Raw genomic sequence first — 27,911 nt, 5'->3', positions numbered from 1 at the left:
GAAATGCCCCCTCTCGTCCATTCCACACCTGGCGTCTTGGTTCCTGGTGTGGGGGTGGAAGGGGCTGTGTGTGTGTGTGTATAAAGGGGGGATTCTGTACCTGTCCAAAGTTGTCCTCGTCGATACTGAACCGCAGGTCCAACTCGGTGGGGTCGTTCTCCAGAATCCACTTTAGAGAGTTGTAGTATTCACTGTCCTAAATTAGCAGGGAGGGGGGGTGCGGTAAAAAGATGAAAAAATGTCAGGTTCATACTGTACATCCTGAGCTAAGTTATTTCCGGAGAGGTGACAAAAGATCTATGAATACCTATAAAGAATGCCTGATAAATAGCACATTGCTGAGACTGTCATGGCACGGTCACAGCTAACATTACTGTGATACCATTTTGCAGTGTGATAACTCAAGTCAGTATTGTGTAATAAGCAAAACATGAACAACACGTAATTGCACTTTGCAAATACATTGTGGAACAGTCTGTAATTACACAATGCAAGTCTATGAGTCAACAAGTGTTGACTCATAGAATCAACACGTGACGTTGAGAGCACGTCTCTGCTCTGCTCTTTCAAGCAACTGGAGTAGGCTGCCTCCCACTAATAAGAATGCTCCTCAAAGTTTGACTTTCCCTATGACTGCTTATGTGATGTCACGATAGTGAGAACACTCCTGACAGGTTTGTTAATAGGATGTAGTAAACACTGGGACTGAGCTTGCTGTAGACACCCACCACAGACTCCATGTCCTTCAGAGAAATCTGCTTCCCCAGCATCATCTTGTAAAAGGGCCGGATGAAGAACCCTAGAGAGACAGTTCAGTACAGGGTAGCGGTTTTTCAGCCAGGCTTTTGTAGTCTTTTCAGGATTTGGAAAACCTCTTACTAAGTCAGGCCCATTCAACAACAGACTGGGACTCTTACCATCCAATAGCTTCCCGTGGAAAACGGCCATCCCAGCCACGCGGCCAATGAACTTGAAGTAGGAGAGGTGGTCCTCATTGCACAAGCCGGAGTTGGGGTTGATCTGGAGAGTGTAGTTATCTCTGAGGACCACCGAGAGAACAGGGTCAAATATATGACCAGGTCAGAAGGAACCATTTCACACAGACTCATCCTTGTCCTGGACTACCATTTTCTTACAAGGAACCCCCTAAAACTTCTGTTGGTCGAAATTCCTTTAACCCAAGGGCTCCTGCTATTATTGTATGTATGAATATTTTTAGAAAGCCTTTTCCTTTTGGGTGCCTTTTAGGTTAGACACTGTGTTTTTGTGGAAAGTGAGACAGGCTGTGGAGAATACTGTAGCTATTCAGGAAACCAGGAAGAATGAGAGGAAAGGGGTGCCCAGAAACATGAGGAAGCTATATAAGGAACGGGGAGGAAAGCCAGATGATTTCCAGAACTCACGTGGCCGAATACTCAAAGAGGCCGTAGTAAGGGTTGAACATCTCTTTGGACAACAGAAAGAACCACTCTCTGGCCACACCCCCATAGTCCAGTCCCTTCTCCGACTCAAACTCGATCCAGAGACGGGCCTTGAGGATGTCCGGCCTCTTCAGCGACATGATGCGCCGGTACGACTCCTCAAAGATGTTGTTCCTGTGGAGCTTCATCTCAAAGCGGTTGGGGATGTCCGCCTGCCAGACACCGATCACATTAATACAGGCCTAGCCAAACACAGATGTGACACACTAACGTGTGTTAAGTACTATACATCCAATTAACACCAAACCCTAAGGACGTGAAATAATTTGACACTGAATATTTCAAAAACGTTTTGACTTAAGCTTGTTTTAAAGCACATTCATAAGAGGTCTCATTCCAAGTTGATAAGTGTCAGTGATAAGCAATTATAATTAAACCCATCAAGGTGGGGGATAGGAATAGAGACTTTACCGGTTTCTTCAACTTCTTTCTGAAGTAATCATATTTCTGTTTGAATTCTCTAGAGTACGGCACAGCCTGCAAAGGAACACACACACACACACGCAGCAGTCAGAGACAGGCTAATCTACCCTTCAGGGATTTGGATTTACAGACAGACAGACAGACAGCATCTATAAAGTGAAACATGGACACTGCTGCTGAAGCGAGAGCACAAAAGGACCACAAGGTGGCAGGACTGAGTGGGGGTGCACCTACAGGCAACACCCGCCCATTCCTAACATAAACATGGTTACACTGCAGATGGGGCCGCCATTACAATCATCTTTGAGCTTTTTATCATCACGATCAGAGAGCTTTTAGAGAGCCATCCTGCCCAGCCCTTCCCGTCTGCTGGACTGGACGGCCCAGGATACTCACAGGTCCTGTGATGGCTGGGCTCTGGAGCCGGGGGTCTTCCCATTGGGTGTTCTTGGTGTCTGAGGGAGAAGGTCAGATGAAATCTCAAAAAGCATGATGGGAAACCTCATACACACATACACACACACACAAGGTACACGCCCAAGTCATTTCCTGCTTGTTAGCGAGGAACATGTCAACACATCCATAATGTGTCCTGTTAGTTTGAATAATTAATGTGCGGTAAGATGATGATGCAGAGAAGGGTTTTTTGTAATTGATCTGGGAAGGGAACATTCAGTCTGAACAGATGTTTCCACTGATAAGGTGTTCTGGAACAAGCACTCTCTACTTGTATCTGTTGAAACTAGCAATCTGGGTTTCAGAGGGAGGGAAGGAGGGAGTGACAAAGAGAGAGATACAGTACGGAAACCAAAAGCAACAGAAAAAAAAGAACAGACTAGAGTGAGACAGTCCCATACAGACAGGAGAGAGAGAGAGAGAGAATATATACGTTGGAAAGGTTGAAAGAGAGAGACAGAGAGAGAAAGAGAGAGAGAGAGTAAGAGGAGAACAAAAGGAAATGACGGGAGGACTAGGCTTGGAGCGAAGGACAGGAAGTGGGCTTACTGTGGTCGATGTAGAAGGTGCGTCCATCTGCGTGGATACGCTCCTCCCAGCCGGGCTACAGAGAGGTGGAGGACAGAGAAGGGTCAGAAACACACTCACGTGCATTAGGGGGGACAACACACCACCTTAGAGAACAGATACTGCCCCAACCGCCGTGTCAGCCAAGGCTTGTGGAAGGTCTCACACACACACGCACACGCGCGCATCTCGTGGCAGGCCAAGGAGACCAGTGCTGCATAAGTCCAAATCAGTACAGCAGCAAGGTGACCACAGTGAAGCAGGCCACAGACACAGTACACTGGCAGTCACAGGCAAGCAGTGGAAACGGGGGCCAAGTACAGGGGGGCCAGGCCCCTGATGACCCAACACCACCACCATGTATCTCTCCTTAAGGTGTGTGTGGGAAGGGGGGGGGGTGCTGATTAGCATGCAGCACTTCCTCACCCTGTACCTACTCTGACCTACAGTTCCCTCTACCCCTAATCTGCTCCCCTTGTCTATCAGCTTATCGTAAGGAAGCAGATCTGAGGAGGCTATGCAGGGCTAGGGGGAGAGGTCAGTGGCTGGTGGTGTTGGTGCTGGGGCGGGGGGGCGCGAGTAGAGAGACAATGAAGGAACAGAGGAGTGTCGGTGGGGGGTGGGAGGGCACAGTCATCCATGCCAGTTATGATAGAACAGTCTGGAAGCAAGGCCGTTCAGACAAGACCAGACCAGACAGGCAACCAAGACGAGCAGAGGAAAGGGAGAGAGGGGAGGCAGGCTGCACGACCAACCTCCTCTAGTAGGTTCTGCCACAAGCATGAACGGAGCACACACGAGAGGTCTCCCACGCCATGGAGAGGACAGAGAGAAAACACACACATACACACCACTAGTCGGTGAGAATGGCACTCGCACTGAACACCGTTTAAGGCTTTGGTTAGTAAGTACAGTACAGTCCATTGGTTAGAAGAAACTAGCCAGGTTTGGTCCTACGGAGTCGACTCTGGAGCTTAATTCCTGAGTGCATGGGGCTCCCTCTTCTCTCTCCCCTGCCCTGGTCCACTGCCCTGGTCCACTGCCGCAAACACAACCCACACGCTAACACTACACAAGGCTGTGTCGGCTTGTTAGTGTCATCACACAAGTTAGGACTGTGTGGTAGTCAATATCACATGAACAATGCACTTCATATGCTATCAAGAAACAGCCAGTTATGACTCAGTGATGTACTGTATGTGCCACCAAACTGAGCACCACTTTGCTCTTTCACACGGTTGTAGAAGACTTTCTATTTTTGGTATATTATTACTCATAGTACATACATAATCAAATGCATGTTAGTCAATTTGATACATGGTCTATTAAACGGTACTTACACAGTACTTACAGTGTAGCACCCATGTAAAGTGTGAACACAAAACACTTATTTTCTTATTTGGACCGATAACTGAGTCTCTGTGATGGTTCAGACCTGGAAGACCGGATTAACATGTATTCCGGATGAGCGTGTGCGCGTGTGTGTGTGTGTGTGTGTACATTGTGAGGAGAGACACCCTGGAGGATGTGGCCCCCAGGCTGGTAACTGAGTAGCCCTGTACCATGTCATAAAGAAGGCCTCATCCAATAGGAGACTTCTATACCGCTGCTCCTCCTTCCTTCTACCTCAGTCCCAAATCAAGGTCATTGGGGCCACAGTATAGAACTTCTTCTTCTACTCTCCAAACCTGCTCTCTTGCTGTACTGGTGGCTTCCTTTCCCCAAACTACTACTCAGAGGGCCCTCCAAACCAGGAAGTCAAGGGTTGATCTACTGGGACGCTCTGACTCTGGACCAGACTAGGAGGAGGAGGGGTTTTAACTTTCCCGGATGAGTGCTGCTACTCACAGGAAGAGGTCCTAGGTCACCCGGATCCAAAGAAGCCTTGGTCCTCAAGTGGACCGGATACTTCAACCTGGGGTCCTCCTGGGGTGGGGGGGAGGGAATGCAGAGAGTGACAGAGAAAGATAAGTAGTCAAGGGGGAGAGACCTCCAGCCAAGGGGGAGAGACCCCCATCTAAGGACATTAAATCAATACTAGTTCATGTGTCACTGCTGGATTTTTCCAGTGCACCTACATCAAGTCACAGAGCTTTTCAGCCACTAAGCTACCTTGGTGATAGCTGCCTGTCTATGTGGTGTGGTATCTCACCCAGGTTGTGACCCTGCTGTTGTGGTCTATGAAGAAGGGCCGTCCGTTGGGGGCTATCCTCATCTCCCAGCCCGGGGGCAGGAAGCTCTGCTGGGCCTTGTGCTGTGACTTGGGGGAGCTGTAGGGGGACGGCTGGGGAGACTGGGGGTTGGAGAGGGTGTCCTTCACCGCCCGACGCACCTGGATGTTGCTGGCCCCCTGAGGCAAACACAGGGACACAAACCAGGAAGAGCTTAGATGGTCGATTTCAACGCACCAATCAAGAGTGCATGTTGATGCTACTGCCGCCTACCAGTGCATAGTTAGGCGAGGGGTATTATTAGACTTATTAGAGGGCTTTACAAACTCTAATAACTTAAATTAAAAAGTGCAATTAAAAAGAAGAAACAGTCAGCCATGCCTGAGTTCTTCATATCTACAGTGAACTGACCCTGGCTTACACCTCTTTAATCACTTTAAATGCAAGTGTGTGAGCCTGGCTAATAAGTTCCTTCAACAGTCTTTTAAAACAAATTATCTTTCTGGTCCTTAAATAATGTCTGCTTTTTAATAGGAGAAAGGACCTTTTTAATTATTCTACTAATCCTTTCCTCACTTCACCCAGGAACCTTTTCTAATTGCCACAGTCGTGAGTCGCTCTTTTTGTCTCTCTCTCTCTCCGAGGTTAAGACCGCCCTACTTATTTCCTTCTGTCTCTCTTTAAATATACTCTCTTCATTTATAGAATACATCTCCACAGACCCCATTGGAAAGCAAAGACTTTCTACCCAGTTGGAAGACTACACTTGCCTAATTAGCCAAGTTCACACTTTCGTAGCCTTGTCCTAAGCATCTCGATATAAATCAAATGAAGGAAAGTACACAAAACTTCAGTGAGCCCTCAGTTAACACACTCGGTTCGGTCATACACAAAGTTCACTTATATCAACTGCTGAAGTCACCATCGTTTGTGATGCCAGATGTATAACGTCTTCAATGCTACGTACACTTGGGCCTCGGGTAGAGCTGACATTATGGTATACAAAAATGTCCCCAGTGTCTTTATCATATTATTAAGTAATAGTTAATTCAACACCCATGTGAACATTTGTCATGAAATGACAAGATGTTAATATTCTAAACATGGTCAAAAGTACATTTTAATGCCACTAAGCCAGACACTGTGGGATCTTTCCACCTGAAGCATCTCTCATGAACCAGGCATGACTAACAGGACCAGAAATGATACAGTCAGTACTATAACTGTCAGACCACTCACAGGACATGAAATGAGGATTATGAACAGGATTCAAAAAATCAATTTGGATTAAACGACTGATAATGGAGCTCAGGTAAATATATTGTTGACGTACACAAAAGGCGGGGAGAATAGGTCTGCTCCCGTGACCATTTTTGAAACATCTCCCAGTGAGAGAGGAAGCAAACTAGGAAGAAAGAAAGACAGAAAGCAAAATATATAGACTAGAAAGCAAGAAAGAATGAACAGGAGGAGAGCAAGGGGGGGAGTGGAACATGCATGTTTAAGGTTGACAGATACCAGGAAGGATCTGAGAGGACTGGCAATATGGAGGAGGGTGCATGTCTACTGTCTAGAGGGTGATGTGTAAGGAGGGAGGAGGGCTCACCTCCAGGGGGGTGGACAGGGTAACTGTGGGGGAACTGAGGCTACGGGGCCGGCGGACTTGGGGCTCGATGATGTGACTGTTGGAGGCTGAGGCAGAGGAAGAGGAGGGCGAAGGGCTGGCCGCCGCGGGCCCTGGGGAGGCAGCCGAGGTGCCGGCTCTGTCTTCAGGTAGCTGACAGAGGAAAACACTGGTCAGTTTACACACGCAGGAGCTCAGGATACGATCCCATGCGCTCCAGAACACTTACCCTGTGGAAAGAAACTGGAGGAGGAAAAAATAAATACAAGTCAAGAGGAAAGGAAAGTGGGAGAGGGACTTGGCACAAAATGGTGGGTGGGGGGGGGGGGGGCTAGAGAGAGAGAGACAGAGAGAGAGAGACAGAGAGAGACAGAGAGAACTAGAGGGAAAGCTAGAGAGAGAGCTAGAGAGAGAGAGCTAGAGAGAGCAAGAGCCAGGCTGCAACAGGCCCAAACAGAAGGCTGCTGCTGGGTGGGCTCTGTTCCAAGTAACAGCACGGGAAAGGAGGGGGGTCAGGCCAGGAGGGGATGGGGGCAGGCCTGAGTACCTGCGCAACAGGTCTGGTCCAAGTGGTGCTGCGGGTGTTATGGTTGACGTAGTAGGTGCGTCCCTTGCCGTCCTTCCTTTCCTCCCATCCAGGGGGCAGACCTGGGGTGGTCAGGGCGTAGGCCGCTGACGAGGGCGACTGGCCAAGCAGAGAGGCAAGTTAAAACAGCTGGTAAGATCTGTGTCAGGACAACTTCCAGACTTTTAACTGTGAAATTACTTCCTGACTGAGGGAAAACTATAGAAAATGGGTTAGGGTTTAGAAATGTTAGTGCTTCCCCTCAAGCAAGGGTGATCCTTAAGAAAAAATAACTTTCACCACTGTTTTATCACATTATTATTATTATTATTATTACTACATCACAACAATAACAAAAATGTATATGCAAGACGGAATGACATGAACTTCGAAGAACAAAACACACCAGAAACTATTTCAACACACGATTAATGAACTGCAACATTGAAGAAGTGGTGGTACCACAGCTCCAGGCCATAAAGTGGTCACACGATACTGAGGCATGAGGCAACTGAGTTGCCAATACTCAGCGTCCACGTACACACTTGAAGCAGAAGGACTGCGAGTGTGTGTCGGGCGGGGGGGACGGGGGGACCAAATTGCGCAGCTAGCTAAGATGGCGGCAGAACCCGTGATGTTCTGTGCGAGTGGTTGGTTATTTACCATGGGCTCCTCTACGCCCGTGACTGTCTGGGCTCTGGTTCTTCTGGTCTGGGAGCTCTGCTGGTAGACAACAGGATTCTTTAGAGATACATGTTTGGTGGAGGAGCAGGGAGGGAGTGAGTGAGGTACAGGGGGAGGCTGTGGTGGTGGTAGGAGGTGATTAGGAGAAGGAGGAGGGACTCGGAGGGCGGTGGTGGGTAAAGGAAGGTGGTGGTGGTGGTTTTGGTGTAGTACCAAAAGAGAAACAGTAGAAGGGGCAGTAAGAATCTTCAACTGTGAATTGTCATTGATTGATTCCAGGGTGAGATGAGGGTGAAAACAGGCTGTTAGGTATGATTTTGGTTGCTTGATTTTGGTTTAGAAAGTGTTAGGGATTTTCAGTGTACATCTGATTCGTTTCAAAGAAGTAATCTTTTCACAGTGAATCACCACGGTGCTCCAGCTTTAAATCCTCAGGAGAAAATCCTACAGACTGCGTGTGTTAGCATGAGTTGACAGTGCCCACATGGTGGACCTCAGTGAGAGATGGTGTGACCGTGACTGAGCCCCTCTCTCGCCTGGCCACACGTTCCCACCACACAGCGGTCCCTCTGTCTGTGACATCATTCACTGCCATCAGCGAAACTCTACTCGGCCACACACTCCAGTGGATGTTCTAGGGTGGCTAGAAGAGGTGAAATAGCTGTGTATTCTTGCCTTAGAGCCAAAGTAAGACAGTATAGCCACATAATCACGTTGAGGCATATTCTGAATGTCCATACTGACGCTTTTTAAAAGCTTACCCTCTGCTGACACACTATAAACCACTGACGAGGTTGCCTTTGAACCGGCCTCAGAGGAGGGCGTCCACCAGTTTGTGGCTGCGACCAACACCCCACCGCCTTTCTCTCCTCCTTGTCCTCTCTGTATCCCTTTATACCTCTTTCTGCACATTCTTGGAAAATATCCCCTGCTCCCAGTATCAAACAGGACTATTCACGGGGTTTCACAATGCCTTTCATCACAATAGAGTCTCTGGCGGAAGGCACATTCCAACAATCAACATCATAAACAAATCATCTAACTTGAAAGTCTGTGCAGTCCTGACTTGCTGGCCACTGGAACTTAGGGCTGAACTGTCTTTGATTCCAATTGCGTAAAATGCTGCTCTGTCTCTGCTGGCGAAGCACCCAGTAAGGAATGCTGGTGCGTGATCGAGCAGGACGGTGAGGAAGTGAATCACCGTCCACACGGGAAGACCGGAGGAGGACAAGGAAGCGAGGCTGGGATGGTGGAGGTGGTGAGAAACGAGGGAGGAGGGAGGAGGACTGAAGAGGCTGCCCACACAGCGCGGGAGGTGAGAAGACGGGAACAATGGAGGGGAGAGAGAGAGAGAGAAAGAGAGAGACGGAGAAGTGAAAAGGAGGAAGAAAGCGTTTACCGCGGGAGGAGGCTGGGCTTGGAGGTCACTCACTCCATCTGTCATGCTGGAGGAACGCAGTCTGTTTGAGAGCTGACTCTGCTGAGGAGAGAGAGAGAGAGACGTTGAGTTAGAGCAAGGGAAAGAGCCCTAGACTGAAATAGAAAGAGATAGAACACAACCTACAAAGTCACAGTCACAGATAAACGATGGACAAACAATGGATCCAACCGGAATGGATCCTTCATGGACAAGTCCCTTTCCCAAGCCCAGTGAGGAGTGTGATGTGAACCGAAAGTAAACCAGAGGCCCACCAGAGCAGAGCTGGGTCCTGCCACCTCTCCGTTGGTGTCGGGCCCCAGGGGGCCCGGGGTGAGGGACAGCCGCAGGGACACCTCCTCGGAAAACTCCTGGGAGGCCGGCGTCTGCTGGAGGGGCGTCACTGCCAGCGAGGAGGAGGGGCCTGGAGCAGGATCGCTGGGGTCCTCCTCAGAGATTGGCTCCCAAGACTAGGAAGGGAGGAGTTATGTTTAACCATAGGTCTTTTTCTGTGTATGTGTGTCTGTGCGTGTGTGTCTCTCACATCATCCATGTCTCTGGGCTCGACGTGTTCGTTCTCTAGGTCCTCGCTGATGTGGCGTCGCGAGCGGAACACCCTGTGGGCCTGCTGGGTGATCTGACGCTGCTGGTTGTCGCTCTCCGTTTCCGAGATCACGTCCCTGAGACGCGCACACAAAAAATAGGCTTCTAGACCTTTTCCAGTGTACTGCACAAGTCTGGCTCTATTTAACAGCTAGCGCGGTCCTCAATCACTGTACGTGAGAATGTGCAACGTGATCCAGAGACGCAGGAACAACATACATGGTGCTGGGACGTTTCCACTGTGTAGTGCGTTTGTTGTGGTTGACGTAGTAGGTGCGCCCGAGGTTGTCCACCTTCTCCTCCCAGCCAGGGGGCAGCGGGGGCAGCAGCTGCTGGGGCCGCTGGGAGCCCGGGTCGGCAGAGTCGGCCACCTCCCACCCCTGGTCACGGATGTCACAAGCAGCAGATGGGTTAGACTAATGCCCTTGAAATTCATGGAGTACATCCACTTTTTTCACCACATTTACAATGTATTTCCAACACACACACACACACACACACAAAGGTGGCTTTCTTTCCAGACAACCTCATTTCCCCAAATCCAGGCAAATGAATAAATGTTTTTTCCAGAGAAGAACTACAGCCAGAGCTGAAGACCAGATGTTTTCTCCAGAAGGTTCTGGCTGGAGCGATCCTCACCTCTGCCTCCTCCCTTACATCGGCACCCTCTTCTTCTGGACCACCTTGCTTTGGTAGATAAGCCATCTTCAGACGCAGGAAGCCCTTCACCCTGGACTTGTGGCTAGAGAAACAACAGATACCAATAGTCACTCACAGGACACCAGGGGTGGGGGGAGACCTCAGCAGACCCTCTTTAAAACAAGGATCTGGTTACATCCATCCCACCATGACGTTTCAGAGCAACGTGTTGGAGAAACTGGCCTCACACCATCCTAATAGATGTTCCATGTTGAACATAATAGTAGAACCAATTCTTATAATGATTTCTTGTTCTTACTGGACAATCTAGGAGTATTTTGGGGCAAATTTGGTGAAGGTGTGCTGATGTAGAACTGACCTTCGTGGACGGAGATTGAAGTCCTTAAATGTGTACGGACGCTCCATTGCAGGATCCTCCGTCTAAATAGAGAGCAACAATATCCCATGAGTCAACACAAACAAACATGTCTGAGACAAAGCCTTCCGTAAATTACTGTTTCTGTGTTGTAGGTGTAATAACTCACTATATGCGCTAATACTGTCTGTGTATTTTTTTTTATTTCTACATTCTTGATGCCCAGTAGAACAACATGGGGTGAAGCTAACAACGTTAAGAAAAAAGAAAAAATCTTGAAGAAACTGTACATAGAACACCCCACCAAAGCATCCATGGTGAAGACTCCCCAGTATGCTGTCAAAACCATTCAGAGGTTAGGAGGGCTAGGCCCACAGAGCCCACCATGCCGTCATGTCTAAAGCAAAAGCATTTTGGGTCCCAAGTGAGCAAGGAAGACAATTTGATTTTATCTGCAACTGTTTGAACCAGGCTCTTTTCTCAGGCTAACTGTCTAAACCGTAGGGACTACAGTACAGTAGGTGACAGATTATTAACCTTCACAACCAGTCTAGTAAGCTTCTTTTTTTTTTGTTGCTGTAAACACAACCTTAGAAATCACAACATTTAGGCTACTTTCGACACTTCAGAGTTCAAGCTATTGGGTAAAGTTGTGGGTTGTGTGGTTTGTGTGTTTCACAAGACCAAGTGTTTTCCGTCAGCTAGTCTAGGGGTAGCCACCACTCAGGTCAGCTCTTGTTTACATTCTAACCAGGTTTCTTTCCACTCCTACTTGGGTTCGCTCTCCAGTGTTTTGCAACCTAATTACAACAACAGGGTGCTCAAGTGACACAGCCCTCACCACCAGCCCCCACTTCTAACACACAGCCCCACTCTCCCACATTCCCCTCCTACCCCTCCTTCAAAATGACCTACACAGAGTTAACTGGGCAGAACAAACATGCTGATAAGGAACAGCTGAGTGTTTAGAAATCTTTCAAAAAAACATCAATGTCTGCCCCATGGACTCACCGGCAAATGATTGAGAGGCACGTCGACTTGTCCAAGGAAATCATCTCTGGTCTGTGAAAGAAAACATGGAAACAGAGGTTAGACTGTAGCGATGGGATAGAAAGACTGGCTCCACAGCCAACAGGATGTTAACAGAGGAGGAGGGATAAACCACAATGAGGGGGGAGGGGGGAGGGGATAGACCTAGCAGTGTGACCCTGGCATGAGAAGCAAATGCACACAGAGAAGGGCCGGGGGATGTTGGCTGCAGGGGCTAGGTGTTGTTTCTGAACAGACCTAAAGAACCACCACAGGAGCATAAGAACCCACACCCTAGCAAGGAACAGTCACATACATCGGATGAGAGTGAGGGAGCCAGAGAGTGTGCGTGTGTGTGTGTGTGTGTGTGTGTGGGGTGGGGGGGCAAAGGGAAGGAGCGAGGAAGAGGTGTGCCAAATCACGTGAGCATCTAGTCCATTGAGGCCGCCCTCGTTAATATGGATTGGAGGAAAAAAGGTGAGATTGGCAGGTGATTGAGCTGCACGCCATCGGTGGCAGGTGATTGAGTCACACAGAGTCTTGGATTACCTGTCCGAGGTTGAAAAGACCATTCTTGGAGCGATCATGGCCAAAGACAGCCTGTGTGTGGGACACAACTGATTTAGACAACACAAAAAGGGATATAGCGCCGCTGCATAAGCAACAGCGGGCTTGTAGGACTGGCACTGTTGTGTACATCCAGGGGCTGGCCCAGTTCTTACTTGTCAGAACTTTAGGGATACCTTGAGTTGGATCTGTGGGATTGTTTACCTAACTCATAAAGCCAAATAGTGTTCAGTTGGTAGGCTAGTGATCAATTAATGGTGTGCATGTATATTACAACTAAGATTGAGGGAAAGGACATAATGACACCATAGCATATTTAGACATTTACCACAGGAATATATAAAAGTTCACCACTGAATTGTGTATGAATGCAGACTCTTGATGTTGCATCTCTGGAGTATCACTCTGGATACACAGAAGAAGAGGAATCTCTGCAAACAGTAACCTGACAGTATACCTACATATGTTGCTTAAGGTTATGCTCTTCAGAGAATGAGCTACAAATAAGTCAGTGAATAAAAGTGTTACTCAAAGGCAAACAGGCACACACACACTAGCCTAACAATATTTTTCTTGGAACCAGCCATGTAACTGTGGGCATTTATGAGTTACTAATCTATCATGTGGTAAATCGCTTGTGTAATGGCATTTTTCCCTGTGTTCAACACGGCAAACAGAAAAACTCAGTTTAAAGCTCGCAAACAAACAATAAAGAGCCTACAGGGGAGAGACAGCGAGGTAGAGAACAACCACCCTCTCTCATACCTAGGCCTCCTTAGCTCTGCCCCTCCTGCAAGGCATTCAACGTTTCAGGTAGGCAACAATGGGGTTGCCATCCTCCCTGAGGTAAAGCAGGAGGTGCCATCCTCTCTGAGGTAAAGCAGGAGGTGCCATCCTCCCTGAGGTAAAGCAGGAGGTACCATCCTCTCTGAGGTAAAGCAGGAGGTGCCATCCTCCCTGAGGTAAAGCAGGAGGTGCCATCCTCCCTGAGGTAAAGCAGGAGGTGCCATCCTCCCTGAGGTAAAGCAGGAGGTGCCATCCTCCCTGAGGTAAAGCAGGAGGTACCATCCTCTCTGAGGTAAAGCAGGAGGTGCCATCCTCCCTGAGGTAAAGCAGGAGGTGCCATCCTCCCTGAGGTAAAGCAGGAGGTGCCATCCTCCCTGAGGTAAAGCAGGAGGGACCCAATCAGGGGAGCCCACGCCGCCCCCTACCACGACTGATCCTCAAAGACCTGGTGGTTGAGGGAGATATTTCATGGAGTCATGGAGGGGGTCACGGCTGAGCCTGCAGCTGCCTGGCAGGGCCACGTTACACTGGGAGAGAGCGCGCCATGGGAAAGGAAGCATGGGATTGGGGGGGGGGGGGAGGGGGTAGGCCTGTTGATGTACTTTAAGGTGGAAAGGACACTGGAGTTTTAGTGTTGTTCTTGAAGTGTAATTACATGTACTATGGCACTTTGTAACAAATTAAGTATGGTATCATGTACTAACTGTTATGACACACTGTCAAATTGTATATGTGGAATAAATATTATACACCAACAGGAGAGAGCCTTACTACAATCCTGAGAAAGCGCAGTGGTGCTTGGTGCCACAAAGAATAGCATTGTCTGTTCCACAACGTAATTGCATCTTAAGTGTTAACCTTTAAAACAGTACAAGGTAAAGTGTTACTGGGATTGCATACGGAGGGGGACAGAGACGTAGAGAGGAGGCTTCTAGGAAGTTCTGCCTGAAAAGCAGTTGTCGAAACTGATCCACAGGAGACTAAGCCTACGTTCTGAAGGTAAGTGGAATACAGGAGTTCAGAGGGTTAATGATGAAGTCCTACTCTACTCACCTTGCAAAACTGCAAAGTTGACAAAACTGGAGAGCTGGAGCAACGGGCTTAAATATAGCCTCCCGCCAACTCTGAGGCCCAGCTGAGTTACTATCCCATCACAGAACACCACAACAACCCCCTCTGCACTCACATGCACAAGCCTCCGGCCGGCCAGCCCCTGAGACAGTGTGTGAATGGCCACTGGGCTGGTCAGGTGGAGCTGGGAGGAAGAGGACATGGCTGCATTGTAGGAGCACACATGCACAGCAATGCATCAGTGAAGGATCTGTCATTAGGGGCTGGAGAAGGATTCCCTTAGCTAACACTATATAGAAATAAAGCACATTACACCTACGGGAGCTTTGCAACATCCCATTCTAAAGCCAAAGGCTATATTATGGAGCGGCTTCCCCCCTATGTGGCGATGACAGCTTCCACTCTTCTGCGGACCTCGCTTTGTTCATTGGGTTGAAATCAGGTTAACAATGGAGGCTGTTTTTCCTGGTTTTGGGCTAGAGCCTTTGTTCTACTGATGGATTTATTCAGGCTTGAAGCATGAAATGTTACTCTAGACAAATCTGTGCTTCAAACTCTGTGGAAACATTTGGGTCCTTTTCCTGTTTGGCCTTGATCATGCTGCTATGCACAAAGCGAGGTCCATGCATAGCTGTTTAGGAGAGTTTGGTGTGAAAAACCCTGGGCCTGCACAGACCCCCCTGACCATCACACACATTTGTGTTTTCATAGCAACAAACTGTGCTGAGGTGCAGAAGGTGGAAGAGCAGAAGATGACAGTAATATAAGCTCTGTCATAGGGAACTTGCTACCTGTCAGAGCAACAGACTGCCTACTTAACAAAGCTTACTTCCCACATGACGTTGCAGTAAAACACTTTACAAAAACCAGCCCAAGAGAGATTAAACAGTGACCAGGTATATTCGTTGGAAAGCGAGTCCCAATAGGAACCTTTACAGCAGAAAGATTGTGTTAAAGCCTTGGTGTCCGCCAGTTGTTGCAATCTGACTTCCATGTTAAGGTGTTTTAAAATAGTCCCAACCTCCTGTGAGACAGACTCCAGTGTGTTTCAGGTTAAGCATTTGAATAGCTGACATTTCCATTAGATGGTGACAACTGTATGTGGGACTAAAGGAAATGGATTGGGTCTGAATCATAGAAAAAAGTGAATAAAATAATATCTTTAAGAGACTTCTAGAAAGGTGAATGGATTTCTGCCACATCAAACCATCCAAGACTTGTTGATATGGATAGCATGTTAGATTCCTTAATTGTCAATTGACCCTCAATGACATCTAAGATCTTAATCACGTGTTGAACAGCTGCAAGAAGCGACCCATACCAACCTCAGGCCTACAGAGACCTACGGCTCACTCAAAATCAAGAAGCACATTCAAAACAGACCCCAAAATAGCACCAGCCACAACTCACAAAATTGGGTCGGCCAGTTTGCCAACAGTTACATCCACTCTTTAGTGAGTAAGCAAAAAGTGAATCTTGTTTTCCTCCCTTTTTCTTATAGTGTGTGAGAGTCCACTCAAGTTATACACTTGGAAGATCAAATGGCTGTGGGTTGTGAAAAGGAAGCTGGTGTGTGTGGTTAGGATCTGTGCCTTGACTTCTTAGACTCCCACTTCCCAGAATGTCACCCCCCTTTTCCTGCCCAGTCAGCTATTAAAGTCAGCTATACCTGTCAGCTATTAAACCTGTTGTATTACATTAGCTAACAGTAAATCACCACCATAAATGAACCTAATAATATTAATAATTAATATACTTTAAAATAATGGTCTGGTTCATATATTCTAGCTAGTTAGTATAGGCAACTTTTAACCCAGACTATAAGGATCACCCCTACTGTAAAAGTAGTTTTGTTCCCCATAGGCAAATGATCAGCCTACCTGGGGACTATTCCTGCCAGTGCCATTTCCAAAGCTTGTGTCCTGTGCAGTGTGATTGCCTGCACCTTGACCGAAATAGATCTTGAAGTGAGGCTGTCTTTTCAACGACTCCCTCCTGATTTTGAAAGTACAGCCTTTGGGTTCATCTTCCACCTCCATTTTCTGACTGCCCATCTCAGAAGGTGAGGGGGAGATCTCTTCTCTGGCAAGGGGCTCCTCACCAGGGCTGGCTCTCTGGGAACTTTCCACGGGCTGTGGCTGGTGGGAAGGTTTCCTTTCCAGTCGAAACTTGGGATAACGCACCACACGGCCGCCCTTGGAACCTGTGATGCCGAGATCAGCACTTGGACCCATGCTGCCCTGCCGTTCCTGGAGCTGAAACACCAGCCTCTGGGTCCCACCAGGACCTGTGTCTGAGTTCTGCTGGACAGACCAGTGACGCGGTCCACTGGGACCTCCAGAACCATAGGGTAGGATCCTGACTTGCTGGACGTCCGAGCCATCAGGGGAGTTCCTCTGGATGCAAAACCCTCCGATGCTGACTCCAGGCAGACCTCTGTTAGGGGCGTTAGTCATGCTGTTGGAGCCATTCTGGGGCAACATGACAACCCTGCGTTTTGGTAGGTCAGGCTCCGTGAAGCTGGCTGAGACGTCTCTGTTATAGTAGGGTGGCGGTAAGTCCATGCTGCCTGGCTCTGTGTAGGCTGGGGCCGGCCCCTGCGTGTAGCTGGGTGGCGGAATCTCCTCGTCTACAGGCCCGGCGGCCGAGCGCTGGAGGGAGATCTGCATGGAAGAGCTCATGGTGGGCCGCGGCTCGGCCGAGGTGAGCTGGGGGATAAACATGGAGGAACTGCGTTTAAGGGAGCAGTCTGGAGGCCCGGGGAAATACAGTGTCCTGAATGGCGGCGGATGCGGCTGCCTGCGGAACGCTGCGGCCCGGTCGTCTTCCTGCGTGGCGGATTCGTCTTGGTCCTCCAGCACCGGGCCCGTGTCGCTGCAGCCGGAGCCAAAGTAGAGACGCAGCCGGTGGGACATTTTCACTTCCCGTCTGCCTGCTGGCTCCTACTCCCGTCTCTGGATCTGTCTGTCTGCGTCGCCCCCTTCTCATCTGGCTGGCTGATCCCCTTTTCTTGTCTTCTCAATCCCTCTGCCTGCCTCTCCCCCTCCCCCTCCCCCTCCCCCTCCCCCTCCCCCTCTCCCTCTCCCTCTCCCTCTCCCTCTCCCTCTCTCTCTCTCTCTCTCTCTCTGCAACTTTCCCTTCCACGGTGACCAGAGCAGGGGAAAGAGGAGCAGTTCACACCACAATAACAAAAGAGGCACTGCCAGGGAGCCTCTCATCCAAGAGAGAGGGGTGGAAGAGGGAGACGCGGCGTGCGGACGTGGGAGAGAAAGAGAGGGAAACCGAAAACGGGGACACCCGTCTGCCAAACTGTTACCACTGCCGCCTGACAACGACAAACAGCAGAAATAGCCCAGTGACAAGAAGCATTCCACAGATGATTGGATAAGGACTCTTGGCGCGCCCGGTAACTGAGGTGAGGGTAGGGTGGCTATGGTCATGTGACCATAAATGGTTTTTACCCCCCCCCCATAACCCACCCCATCCCATCAACAGTAGCACCTGTCCTTAAAGCCCACCCACCCATCCCCTTGACCACCCCCACACCAGACACCCACACCCCTGTGCCCCAATCACTCAAACCTATCAACCCCTACGTACCCTCTCCTGTCCCCGCCCATTCTCCTCCTTTACCAGAACTTCCTGTAACGATCTAACCGCTCACCCGCCTCCCACCACCCCACCCCCACATGCTGGCAACTTCTACACAGTACGAGAGCCAAGCAGCACCCTCTCAGCTGCTGCTGATCCGTCAGAAGACGGGGGCCCGGTGGGAGGGAGGAGGGCTCTCGAAGCTGACTCAGGTTGGACAACCCCCGCAGAGCCAGAAATATGTGCTGCTCTGCTGTCCCACATGCTGGGGACAGGAGGGCATCTCTTCATCTGCCGTGACCCCCCAGGCCACCTTAAAGGTGATGTTTATGTAAGCAAACATGTCCCTTACTGGGGTGGTCACCCACGTGAACTTGCACCAGTTTTCAGATCAACTCCCCTGCCAAGACGATTCCCAAACCGCCAGGTGGTTTACAAACCCCCGTCCGCTTGATACAACTGTAACGACGGACAAAAGACAGCTACATTCCTTGTGCTCAGCGTAAACTGAGGCAAGCTTTCAATGACACCTCTGCTCTGACACAAAGAAAAGGCTCCATGGATGACAATTCCAGTACACGGCTGTACTGGTCTGGAATCATGTTTATTCCAGTACTACTGTTACAGCACTGTAGCTATGCTGGTTTGCTGTACTCCCAATAACATTCAACACAAAACACTTTGTTTATGCATTGGTTTACTTTGGATTGTTGAGGTCATTTTAATTTCCTTTCTTTTAAGATTAATAAACCATTACATACACTCATCATACAAAATGTTTGTTTTTTATTGTAATTTCTGCTACGGATCAAATCCTCTTTGATAATATGCGAGAATTGTATGAGAGTATAATGTTTTTATGGTTTACCAGCCTTTTGGAATATGGCCACAAAGCATTCCACACACCACAATGCATCACATGACATCAACAGAAGGAGGGAAACAGGCTGCATGTTACAGTGTGTCTCACTGAGGCAAAGGGGTCTCACTGAGGCAAAGGGGTCTCCCTGAGGAAAATGGTAATGTGGCCTTTGAGAGGTCTCCAGTGCTCATACTGGCTGCTTTGTTCTGGTGGCTAGGACAGCTAAGCCCTGTGGTCTGGTCTCCCTACTGTGTCAGACTATCTCAGCCACACAGACTGGAGCGACAACAACGACCACAACGTCTGGCCACCGGCAGAGAGGAGGGGGTGAGGGAGGGAGGGAGAATGTGGTGGATTGTGATGGAGGGATAGGCCTAATTGCTGAGCAGGGGTGACTTTCTCAAGGACAGAGACACCCCCCCAGTGGGGGAGACTATGTGGGCAGTAAATGTCTGTGAGGCATTTACTGTAAAGCCACTGCAGGATACTTTTTTTGCGCAGTTAGGGTAAGAAGTTCAGCTACTGGGTAGCTGGCAATCCAAACACAGTTTCATATGACACTGAGAAGTATGCAGCGTGGGAGGAAATATTGTAAATGCACAAAAGGTATGAGACATAATGAAGACGCTTGGAAGTTGTTGGTGCTTAGTGTGCTACGCTCTTCAATATCCAGCGTAGGCAAACTTCAATGGAGCCTCGAAGACTGAATGATCAGGCAGGCATGTTGGAGGCTCGCTAGGCTAACCTTTTCCTAGAAGACTGAGCATGTCGTTTAAACCCTACCTGCCAATTCCACTACTTCTCAGCAGCGGCCTTGTAAGCAGCCCGGAACGTATGCGACCCAACAGGCCACGTCTTTCCTGTTGCTACTCGCACTGAACATCTAGCCCCGCCCCCTTCCACCATTGTAACCCACCATACTCAGACAGTTAAACTTAATCATGATTGCCCAATCTGGCATGGTTTTCATGACATATGTCCCACATGTAACTTTATTCTATGTAGTTAAACAGAATCATACATTCAAAACATATAGGTAGCCTTCATTAGAAATACGGCCATCTTGTAGAAATAAAGTAGCGTTATTATTGGCAATAACTCAAATCAAATGTATTTTTATAGCCCTTTTTACACGCAAGCATGTCACAGAGGGCTTCACATACGCCCATAGAACTGCCAGTAACTACAGTGGACCAAACATGACACTGAGAAGCAATACTTCATAAAGATTTGGGGGATACACACAACTTATAGGATGACTCATGGAAGACACTGGATAAACCCGCTCAATCTTACCAGTCTGTTTTCATCAAACACCTCAAAGAGAAGTCTGTGGTTCTGAGGGCACACCTGTGGACAGAAGGCCAGTGGGCCACGTTTAAAAAAACGCATTTGGATAAAGAACACAAGGCTGCTGCCTTATCTGTTACAGATAAGAATTTCCACAAAAGATTAGAAATGTACTCGTAAAAAATGGACACAGTGTAGCTAAGGTTCCTTTAGAATTCTGCACAAAACAGATCCAGTCGTAGAATCGTACGGCCTCATGTCTGAGGTTAACTTATGATCCCATCATCCCCAAATCTCACAACTATAAAACAAACGCAAGTATTCTCAGGTAGGTGAAATCTTTATCTCCATCTTTATTGGAGGGCATAAAACATGATGCAGAAAGTAATTACTCCCAGAATAGGAGACAAGGGATGAATCACATAAGTGCGGACTGGCTTGTAAACAAAGCAATGGCAAGCTTGATGACAAGACAGGCCGACTCCTGCATCCCACACTGGAGTCTACTGGCATGAGAATAAAGGTAGTTGCCCCACCATTCAATGACAAAGAGGAATTAGATTGCCTTCCGTCAAAACAGCCGTTTCGATTTTGGTATCTTCAAATGTTATGGAGCTGTGAGGTGTGAATAGCAATCATAATCATGCTTAAATGAAATGACCCCATCAAATACTTGAAATGTAACTCACTCTGAAATGGAACTCCTCGTTCCATTTGGGATTCAGAGTCTGAAAGAGAAGACGAGCACATATAGTTAGAGAGTCTTGAGTCATGATTACTGGTACTATGACATCATCCTTCCTCCGAACCCAGAAAACAGAATGCACAGTAAGAGGTAAGAACTTGCCCCCTGTTTCATAGATCCTCTTAAGGTCTCATTGATTGGTATTAGGCTATGTCCCAAATACTTAGTCAAACAGGATTCACAGTGGCTAAATTTGCGAGACAGGGTTGTCACAATCCCCACTTACCTACCTACAAGACACAGTTGACACTGTGATATTTGTACACACAATCATTTCTTTGGTAGTTTAAGAGCTTGTTAACATTCCACTGCTTATTAAAACACCAGAATGTCAATTACCGAATTGCTTGAATTTCTCGTGTCAGTCTGATCATTAACATTCTTACACCCTTGTAACATGTCTGGAAAAACTGCAGTCTTATATCAGACATCACTGAACCCAGTAGTCGCAATGCTTGTCATTGTGAGTACCTGATGCAATCTAGTTAGTAGCTGATAATCATTTAGTATAGCTAGCTTTCTGTATTCATTTGTAGCTAGGATCATATGCAGTCATCCTGGAGGGATATCTTATGGCTGCAGGATAATATCTGACCTGCTCCGGACGAGTGCTTAAAGTCAATCCAGCTAACTGCCACAAGGCAGAGTATTTTTGCCTTGATTGAAAGGAGGCACTTTATATACACACACATACACACCACACGGGCAGAGCAAATGAAAAGCCTAGGAGTGAGTCCTCTTCTGCTCCATATAGCAGCGCATTGTCAGCTATTTTTATCCTGACCGTAGTCGGCATATGTCTGCCTGCTTCCCTGCCTGCCTGTGAGGGTGCCAGTCTCCAGCAGGGGGAGGAGCCAGCAGCCATCATCACAGCAGGGGAAGCTCTACCCAGGGGAGAGACAGGGCCCTGTTTAAGCAGTGTCATTTATTTTTCCTTCCCCTTTATCCTTTCACTTCTATAACGTTGCTGATATCTCAATGCCTAAACGCAGAAAAGGAACAGCATGGCAAGCATTTGACCGACTGACTGTGACTTTTTAATGGAGGGAGAGGGGATGAACTTGAGCAGATTGAACTATTGCCGACAGCATGAATTGAGATTCTCTCTACCATTTTAATCTTTCCAATTTTCCATTTAGTGAGACAACTGTATAGCTGGTAACTGTGAACTTTTAAAATGCAGCCACATGTGGCTCACAAAAGAGTTGTTTTTCCCTGTGTTTTCTGGTTACGTGAAAGTGTACAATATAAGACCTTACTCATGAGGAAGAGATCATGCCATCACAGTTTACACTTTGTTGTGTGTCTGGTTCCAGCATCCAAAAAACTCCCCTAAAACCTTGATTCTGTACTGATGGAAGCCCCTTTAGGACTGGGGTTAATGGGTATGAAATGGCTCCCTCTACTGTAAACTGCATCCCCAGATCCCTCCACCCTCTTGGGGTCGAGCGCCCATCCCAAAGGAAGGGGAATCCCTGTCAAAGGCATTATAGCCTGAACTTTTAAAACTCAACTTACCTTTTTGATGGTTTTAGTTTGGACGAGGGCAAGTTCTTTGTTTTCATCGGCAACATAGAGTGAGAGTTTGACATAGGGATCACTGAAAGGCAATGGGGGGAAAAGGAATGGGATGCAAATTAATGACCAAAAGATGGACTACGCAATGCAAGCACGTCTTGTACAAGTGAACACAAAGCAAGCCGTTCCCTACTCTTCTGCACTTCTCCGGGAAATTCTGGTGGCCCCTTGTTCTCTCTGCTCACCAGGGGTTAAGGAAGGCAACTCCAGACAGTGGCTGCTCTCAAGCCTTAATTACAAAAGAAAGTTTCCAGGATTTCCACTGCCTCCATTTGTGTGTTTGTGTTGGGCTCTGATCTATCTTGACTGAACACACACAATGGGCCTACTGTAAGTCTGTTACACAGCCTCCTTGGCTTCTCCTTCTCACTCATGACTCACAAACACACTCGCCTCTCACTCCAAGAGTTACGCAATGTAGGTTAGTTCAGGTCAAGAACGATGAAAAAGTTGCACTAATTAGGCTTGGCCAACGTCCGTATTTGTATGACAAGTAGAGACATAGCCTGTCTTTTGAGCCATTAGTAGGGAACCGGGAAAAACAATTCTTACAAAATAGAAGAGAAAGGAGCAAAACTAATTAGAATGGCTCTCAAGTCATGATGAGGTGAGTGTGGAGTTGTCTCTGCAGGCAGGCTGTACTGTGAGTACATCAAGCCACCATGCTCCATGTGTGTCACCAGGTATGGTAACTAGACTTGGTCCTCAGTCCTGGGTTGACGGTGCTGAGGGGTGCTGACAGGGGCACATCAGGAAGCTAAAGCATTGGCCCCATAGGTGAGCATAACTCACCCAACAGTCCACATGCTGGGGCCCTGATTAGAATGGACATGGAACCAAACCTGGGCATGGCATGGTATGAAAAGATGACATGAGAAAAATCTAAATTCTATGTCTACTCTTGAAAGCTCACGGAGGGCAGAGAACAAGAAGAGGCTTCTGGCTCCAGAACCAGAAGTTCCACTTTGAAATTGAGATACAGGAGCTGTTTCTCCCTGCTTTTGTGTCACCCTCTCCAACTCTCTCTATAAATAAAGCCAAAAAGGTCCCCAAAAAGCGTAGACTGCGTAGAGTACAGAGGGATTTGACCTTGTGACCTCTCGATCTGCAGTGCTTTTACCAATAGTTGTAGTACTTCAACCACAACATAGATGGCTGGCACAGTCATAATAGACTTACTAGAACAGAACGGAAACCTACTCCTGATTCAATGGAAATGAGTAATTTAGACTAACACTGGTGGTCTTTCAAATTCATTTTCAGGTATGCAGTACACTACTTGGTTATGCAATAACATGTCCCTAGCTTAAAGTTCAACATCATAGTGGAGATGTTATGCAACAGCTGCAGTTGCAGATAGCCAGCTATGTTTTATTGCACATTGGTCATTAAAGAAAGTATGAATGGCTTGGCAGCACACTTTGATCAGAACAGCTAGAAATTGTTCAACCTTACTATACACAGTATTACACCAATTAGCATCAAAATGCTAAGATCTCTAATGGAAAAAAGTGGATTCTACCAAATATGATGATAATACTTTTCTTAATTGGTGTGTGAAGCCAGTTATTTAGCCTAATCATTGCTTAATGTTTGGGGCAAAAATCAATTCAAACTGAATATGAGTGTATTGTTGAGCGTTCTGAAAGAACACATTTAAAGAGTGAGAGGGAAGTGAACACAACAATGGACTAAAGTTTGGTGAGGAAAGTTCTTAAAGATGCAGGCCCAAGCATTGAGAACCCTTGTCAGGAAAGCTTGACAATGTGTTTCATCCTCTCTCCTCCTCCTTTTTTCTTCTCAACATGCTCAGCAGTGTGGGTCTAGGAGGCAGAGCGTTAAGATTTGACACATCCGCCCACCAACCCACTAGGCTCATCAACACATTAATCTAGTATGTAATAAATGAGTGAATAGGCCTGACTCATAAAGCACTAATGACACATGCAGCAGTGGTCCCAACCTCACCTGGCTCCAAGGATGTCTTTTTTTGCCAGATCGATTCCTGCAATAACCTTGACCCGCAGAACCCTGGATTCATTCTAAAAAAAGAAAAAAGAAGAAGGCAAAGATCTTTTGTCAAGAATTTCCGCTAGTTCCTCGTACTTTGCAAAAAGTGTTCAGTTGCAGTCACATTATTTTATTGGCTACACTACACTGCCTATTGTCCAAGTATTTTATTTGTCAGGTACACAGAACAACACAAGGTTATACTGGGCACTGAAATTCTCAAGACAAGACAACGCAAGCACCTGGCATAACATAACATATAAGTACACGGAAAATAATTTACATCTATGTTGAGCTTAAATAAGTGAAACTTCCTAAATATATAAATAGCAATAAATAATCGACTATACTAACCCTAATACTAAAACTTACTAAATTACAGATAACAATAAATAGTACACTATACTAACCCTAAATGCACATAAAACCTATTTCAACCCTATTGTGATGCAAGCAAAATTAAATTAGTGGCACTCAATGCCCAGTGAGTAACGTTCATGTGATATAATGTTTGACAACAAAACCCCATCACTCACTAGGCCTGGGCTGATTATGATAAGTGCTATGGGGATGGAAGGAACAGGTATCAAACATGTGGCAATCCTAACCAGTTGTTACTTCACCCAGTACCCATGAATCCGGGAACCAGCTATTGCATTAAACTTTCCTACGTCCCTTTCTATGGAAGTAGTGTGTATAATTATACCCCTTTTGACAATAATGACTCAAAGGGCAAATAACCATCTACACACAGCATGATTGTACATTCTCACTTTCCCCTTGTCAAACACTTTCACCTTCCATTGACTGATTACAGACTCGCACTAATAATGCAGGCAAGTATGCACGTATTATGACTCCATCCAAAAATGTTAAACGACACACTCATCAAATAACCTGGCTAAAAGGCCTGCTTCAATCTCTTTGTCGGACTTTATACTACTATCAACAGCAAACATCGCCGCTGCCTATTAAGTCAAAGTTAGCTAGTCAAACCACTTAGAGCTACTAGCCTAGCTGCGTGAGAGATTAGTATACACAGTAGGACTCTAGTGTGGATAACTAACGCTAGCTAGGTGTTAGCTTGCTAACCATTGCATGGCTGGTCTAGTAGATGGGGTCGATTTTATCTAAAACCTGCTCGTTCATGGTAGAGTTAGCTAGCGAATTGGATAGGGCTAACAAAGAATACAGTTCAGGACTTACGATTTTCATAATATTCACCTACCTCATCTTCCGAAAGTCCATAAATGGGGTCAAGATTCGTAGCCATATAGACTGCAGGACCTCACACAAACGTAAGCCGCTTAGCAAACAAGCTAGCTGGCTAACCTAAACAATAGCAAAATACCCTCTCGGCAACTGTATGGTGGTTCCTCTGTCTGATAGGTGGAATCCGTTTTTCTTATTTGGACTCCGAGTCGCTGGCAACCAGTTACTTATTTAGGGCGATCTTATTCTAAATATTAAACGGTATGAGCTCAAACGTTCAAGATTGCATTGGCTGAGATATCTCACTATACTTCAACTCAAATCTCTTTACGCTGGTCTCTTTTGACAGCTGTTATGACAGTTGACTTCCTGCTCTCTCAGTCTCACGCTCGGCCTACAGTGGCACTACTTCGCCTGAGTGATAACTGGGCACGCCAACCAAGTGGTTCTGCGGTTCCTAAAAACCAATAACATTAGTGGGCGTGTGTGTTGAGAATTTTAGGTTGTGTGCAAGATCCAGAATTGTATTGTGATGAAATATCTGTGAAAAGATTGTCTGTTGTCCTATACCGCCGCCTATAGGTTTCTGTTCGAGGCATTGGGAATAACACGCTTATCCACGAGCATTTAAAGTGATAGTTTGACCTCCGTTAGATGCATTTACCGACTATTTGAGTGTATGCATGTGCAATTGCAAAGTCTTTGCATTAATCTAATTCACGTTATACAGCCTATTAGACCATGGTCTGAATGAACGGTTCTAATTGTCTGTAGGGTGTCGGCCAATATTTTCTGATTATGGACACCTCATCGGGCACATACTAAGTATTTCCAGTTAAACTGTGTGTTCAGTGTTCTAATTAAATGTGCTGGCTACATAGTTGGCCTTGCACCCTATATCTAGATTAGATAGATGGATTAGATAGAAGTGTTTGTATAGATTATCACCCCTACAATACCACCATGACCAATTATACATCTATAAACCATAAAATGTACCAAGATGAACACTAGATGTCCATAAATCCCAACATTTTCAAAGATTAGGCTACTCCTACAGTGTTAAAGTGTTATTACCAACCCACTTATACTATCCACAGACATTAATAGGTAAAAAAAAAAAAAAAAGGAAGGTAGGTAGACTGTGTATGTTATATAAATAAATACAATTGGTTTGGTAATAAATCAAGCTGAGAGGAAAAAAGTCCCAAACCAAGTAGGCTGGAATACTGGAAATACTAGAATGCATTTCTTTATAATTTCGTTTAATTTGAATCTGAATTACTGAATATTACAGAATATTTACTTGAAATGTTTTTGGCAATGTCATGTAGAACTCCGAATAAATGATTTAAATAAATCAGAGTAGGCTACCAGATGGGTCGTATTATATAATGCTGTTGCATCTGAATAGCGATTAAATAGAGATTTCCCATGCACCCTCCCTAGATACAGGCCAACTGACTGTAATTTTACAGTAGGATTTCATGACCTGGTTAAGTGTAATGGGTTTTCTGACCTCAGATAGACAATATATGCCTACCTTTCTAAGATGGTAGAAACCAACTTAACAGAACCATTTCTGGAGACACAAAGTATGAACTAATAGACTTGTCAAGCTCAATGAATTCAGAGGAGTCTGTTTTTGAAGCTAAATCATTTACAGGACTTGTGTTGCTCTCACTCACACTTATCTGCAATGACTAACACTAGGCTATAATGTGTAAGCTAAGTTGATAGTCTTTAAAATCTTTAAGATATATCATGAAATACAACATGTCATTTTAATTTTTCGAAAAATAAAAATAAATATGCCCATTCTGGATCTGGCCTTCTCACAGATTACACACTCACATTAATCTTACACCTCCACATTTTCAGTAAATCTCTCTTGTAGTTGACACAGTAACCTTAACATCCAAACCTCCATTATAATGCTTTCAAGAATCTTGTTTCTTTGAGTATTGAGTATTGATACGTAATGACCTTTGTATCTTGTTACAACTGCATGCACCCAAACCGTGGTATTAAAGGTGGATTCACCTCAGGACCACAGTCCTTATTATCTTGAGACTTGTTTGTAAAAAAAAAAAAAAATGATAAAAATTCAAGTAAGCATTTTTATAATCTTCACAATATCCCATTAGCTTTTTTGTTATGTTGG

The 27,911-nt window shown here is 46.5% G+C and overlaps 1 protein-coding gene across 5 annotated transcripts in view; it reads right to left on the bottom strand.

Annotated features, from left to right (window-relative positions):
* Positions 1–26,200, bottom strand: part of nedd4l (NEDD4 like E3 ubiquitin protein ligase) — a 31,023-nt gene extending 4,823 nt beyond the window's left edge. The window contains exons 1-27 of one of the 5 annotated variants that reach the window (XM_047044333.1): positions 25,764–26,200; positions 24,494–24,567; positions 22,466–22,547; positions 20,892–20,930; positions 20,209–20,262; positions 12,585–12,635; positions 12,018–12,068; positions 11,010–11,071; positions 10,631–10,733; positions 10,211–10,371; positions 9,933–10,068; positions 9,664–9,858; positions 9,371–9,451; positions 7,951–8,010; positions 7,270–7,407; positions 6,705–6,875; positions 6,432–6,503; positions 5,080–5,277; positions 4,776–4,853; positions 3,683–3,697; positions 2,910–2,964; positions 2,301–2,359; positions 1,893–1,958; positions 1,404–1,633; positions 918–1,039; positions 729–799; positions 101–196 (exon numbers count right to left, since the gene is read on the bottom strand). In XM_047044333.1, the coding sequence (XP_046900289.1) occupies positions 101–196; positions 729–799; positions 918–1,039; positions 1,404–1,633; positions 1,893–1,958; positions 2,301–2,359; positions 2,910–2,964; positions 3,683–3,697; positions 4,776–4,853; positions 5,080–5,277; positions 6,432–6,503; positions 6,705–6,875; positions 7,270–7,407; positions 7,951–8,010; positions 9,371–9,451; positions 9,664–9,858; positions 9,933–10,068; positions 10,211–10,371; positions 10,631–10,733; positions 11,010–11,071; positions 12,018–12,068; positions 12,585–12,635; positions 20,209–20,262; positions 20,892–20,930; positions 22,466–22,547; positions 24,494–24,567; positions 25,764–25,808 (2,565 nt within the window). In that variant the 5' untranslated portion in view covers positions 25,809–26,200. Of the gene's footprint in view, positions 1–100; positions 197–728; positions 800–917; positions 1,040–1,403; positions 1,634–1,892; positions 1,959–2,300; positions 2,360–2,909; positions 2,965–3,682; positions 3,698–4,775; positions 4,854–5,079; positions 5,278–6,431; positions 6,504–6,704; positions 6,876–7,269; positions 7,408–7,950; positions 8,011–9,364; positions 9,452–9,663; positions 9,859–9,932; positions 10,069–10,210; positions 10,372–10,630; positions 10,734–11,009; positions 11,072–12,017; positions 12,069–12,584; positions 12,636–16,339; positions 17,515–20,208; positions 20,263–20,891; positions 20,931–22,465; positions 22,548–24,493; positions 24,568–25,763 lie in introns of those variants that run through there. The other 4 variants (XM_047044334.1, XM_047044331.1, XM_047044332.1 and 1 more) reach the window with 4 other exon arrangements.
* Between the last annotated feature and the right edge of the window lie 1,711 nt (positions 26,201–27,911).

The sequence above is a fragment of the Hypomesus transpacificus genome, chromosome 22 (assembly GCF_021917145.1).
Source record: "Hypomesus transpacificus isolate Combined female chromosome 22, fHypTra1, whole genome shotgun sequence".
In the NCBI taxonomy this organism is placed as follows: domain Eukaryota; kingdom Metazoa; phylum Chordata; class Actinopteri; order Osmeriformes; family Osmeridae; genus Hypomesus; species Hypomesus transpacificus.
The sequence above is the reverse complement of the archived record's forward strand: the minus strand, read 5'-3'. Positions and strand labels throughout refer to the sequence as shown.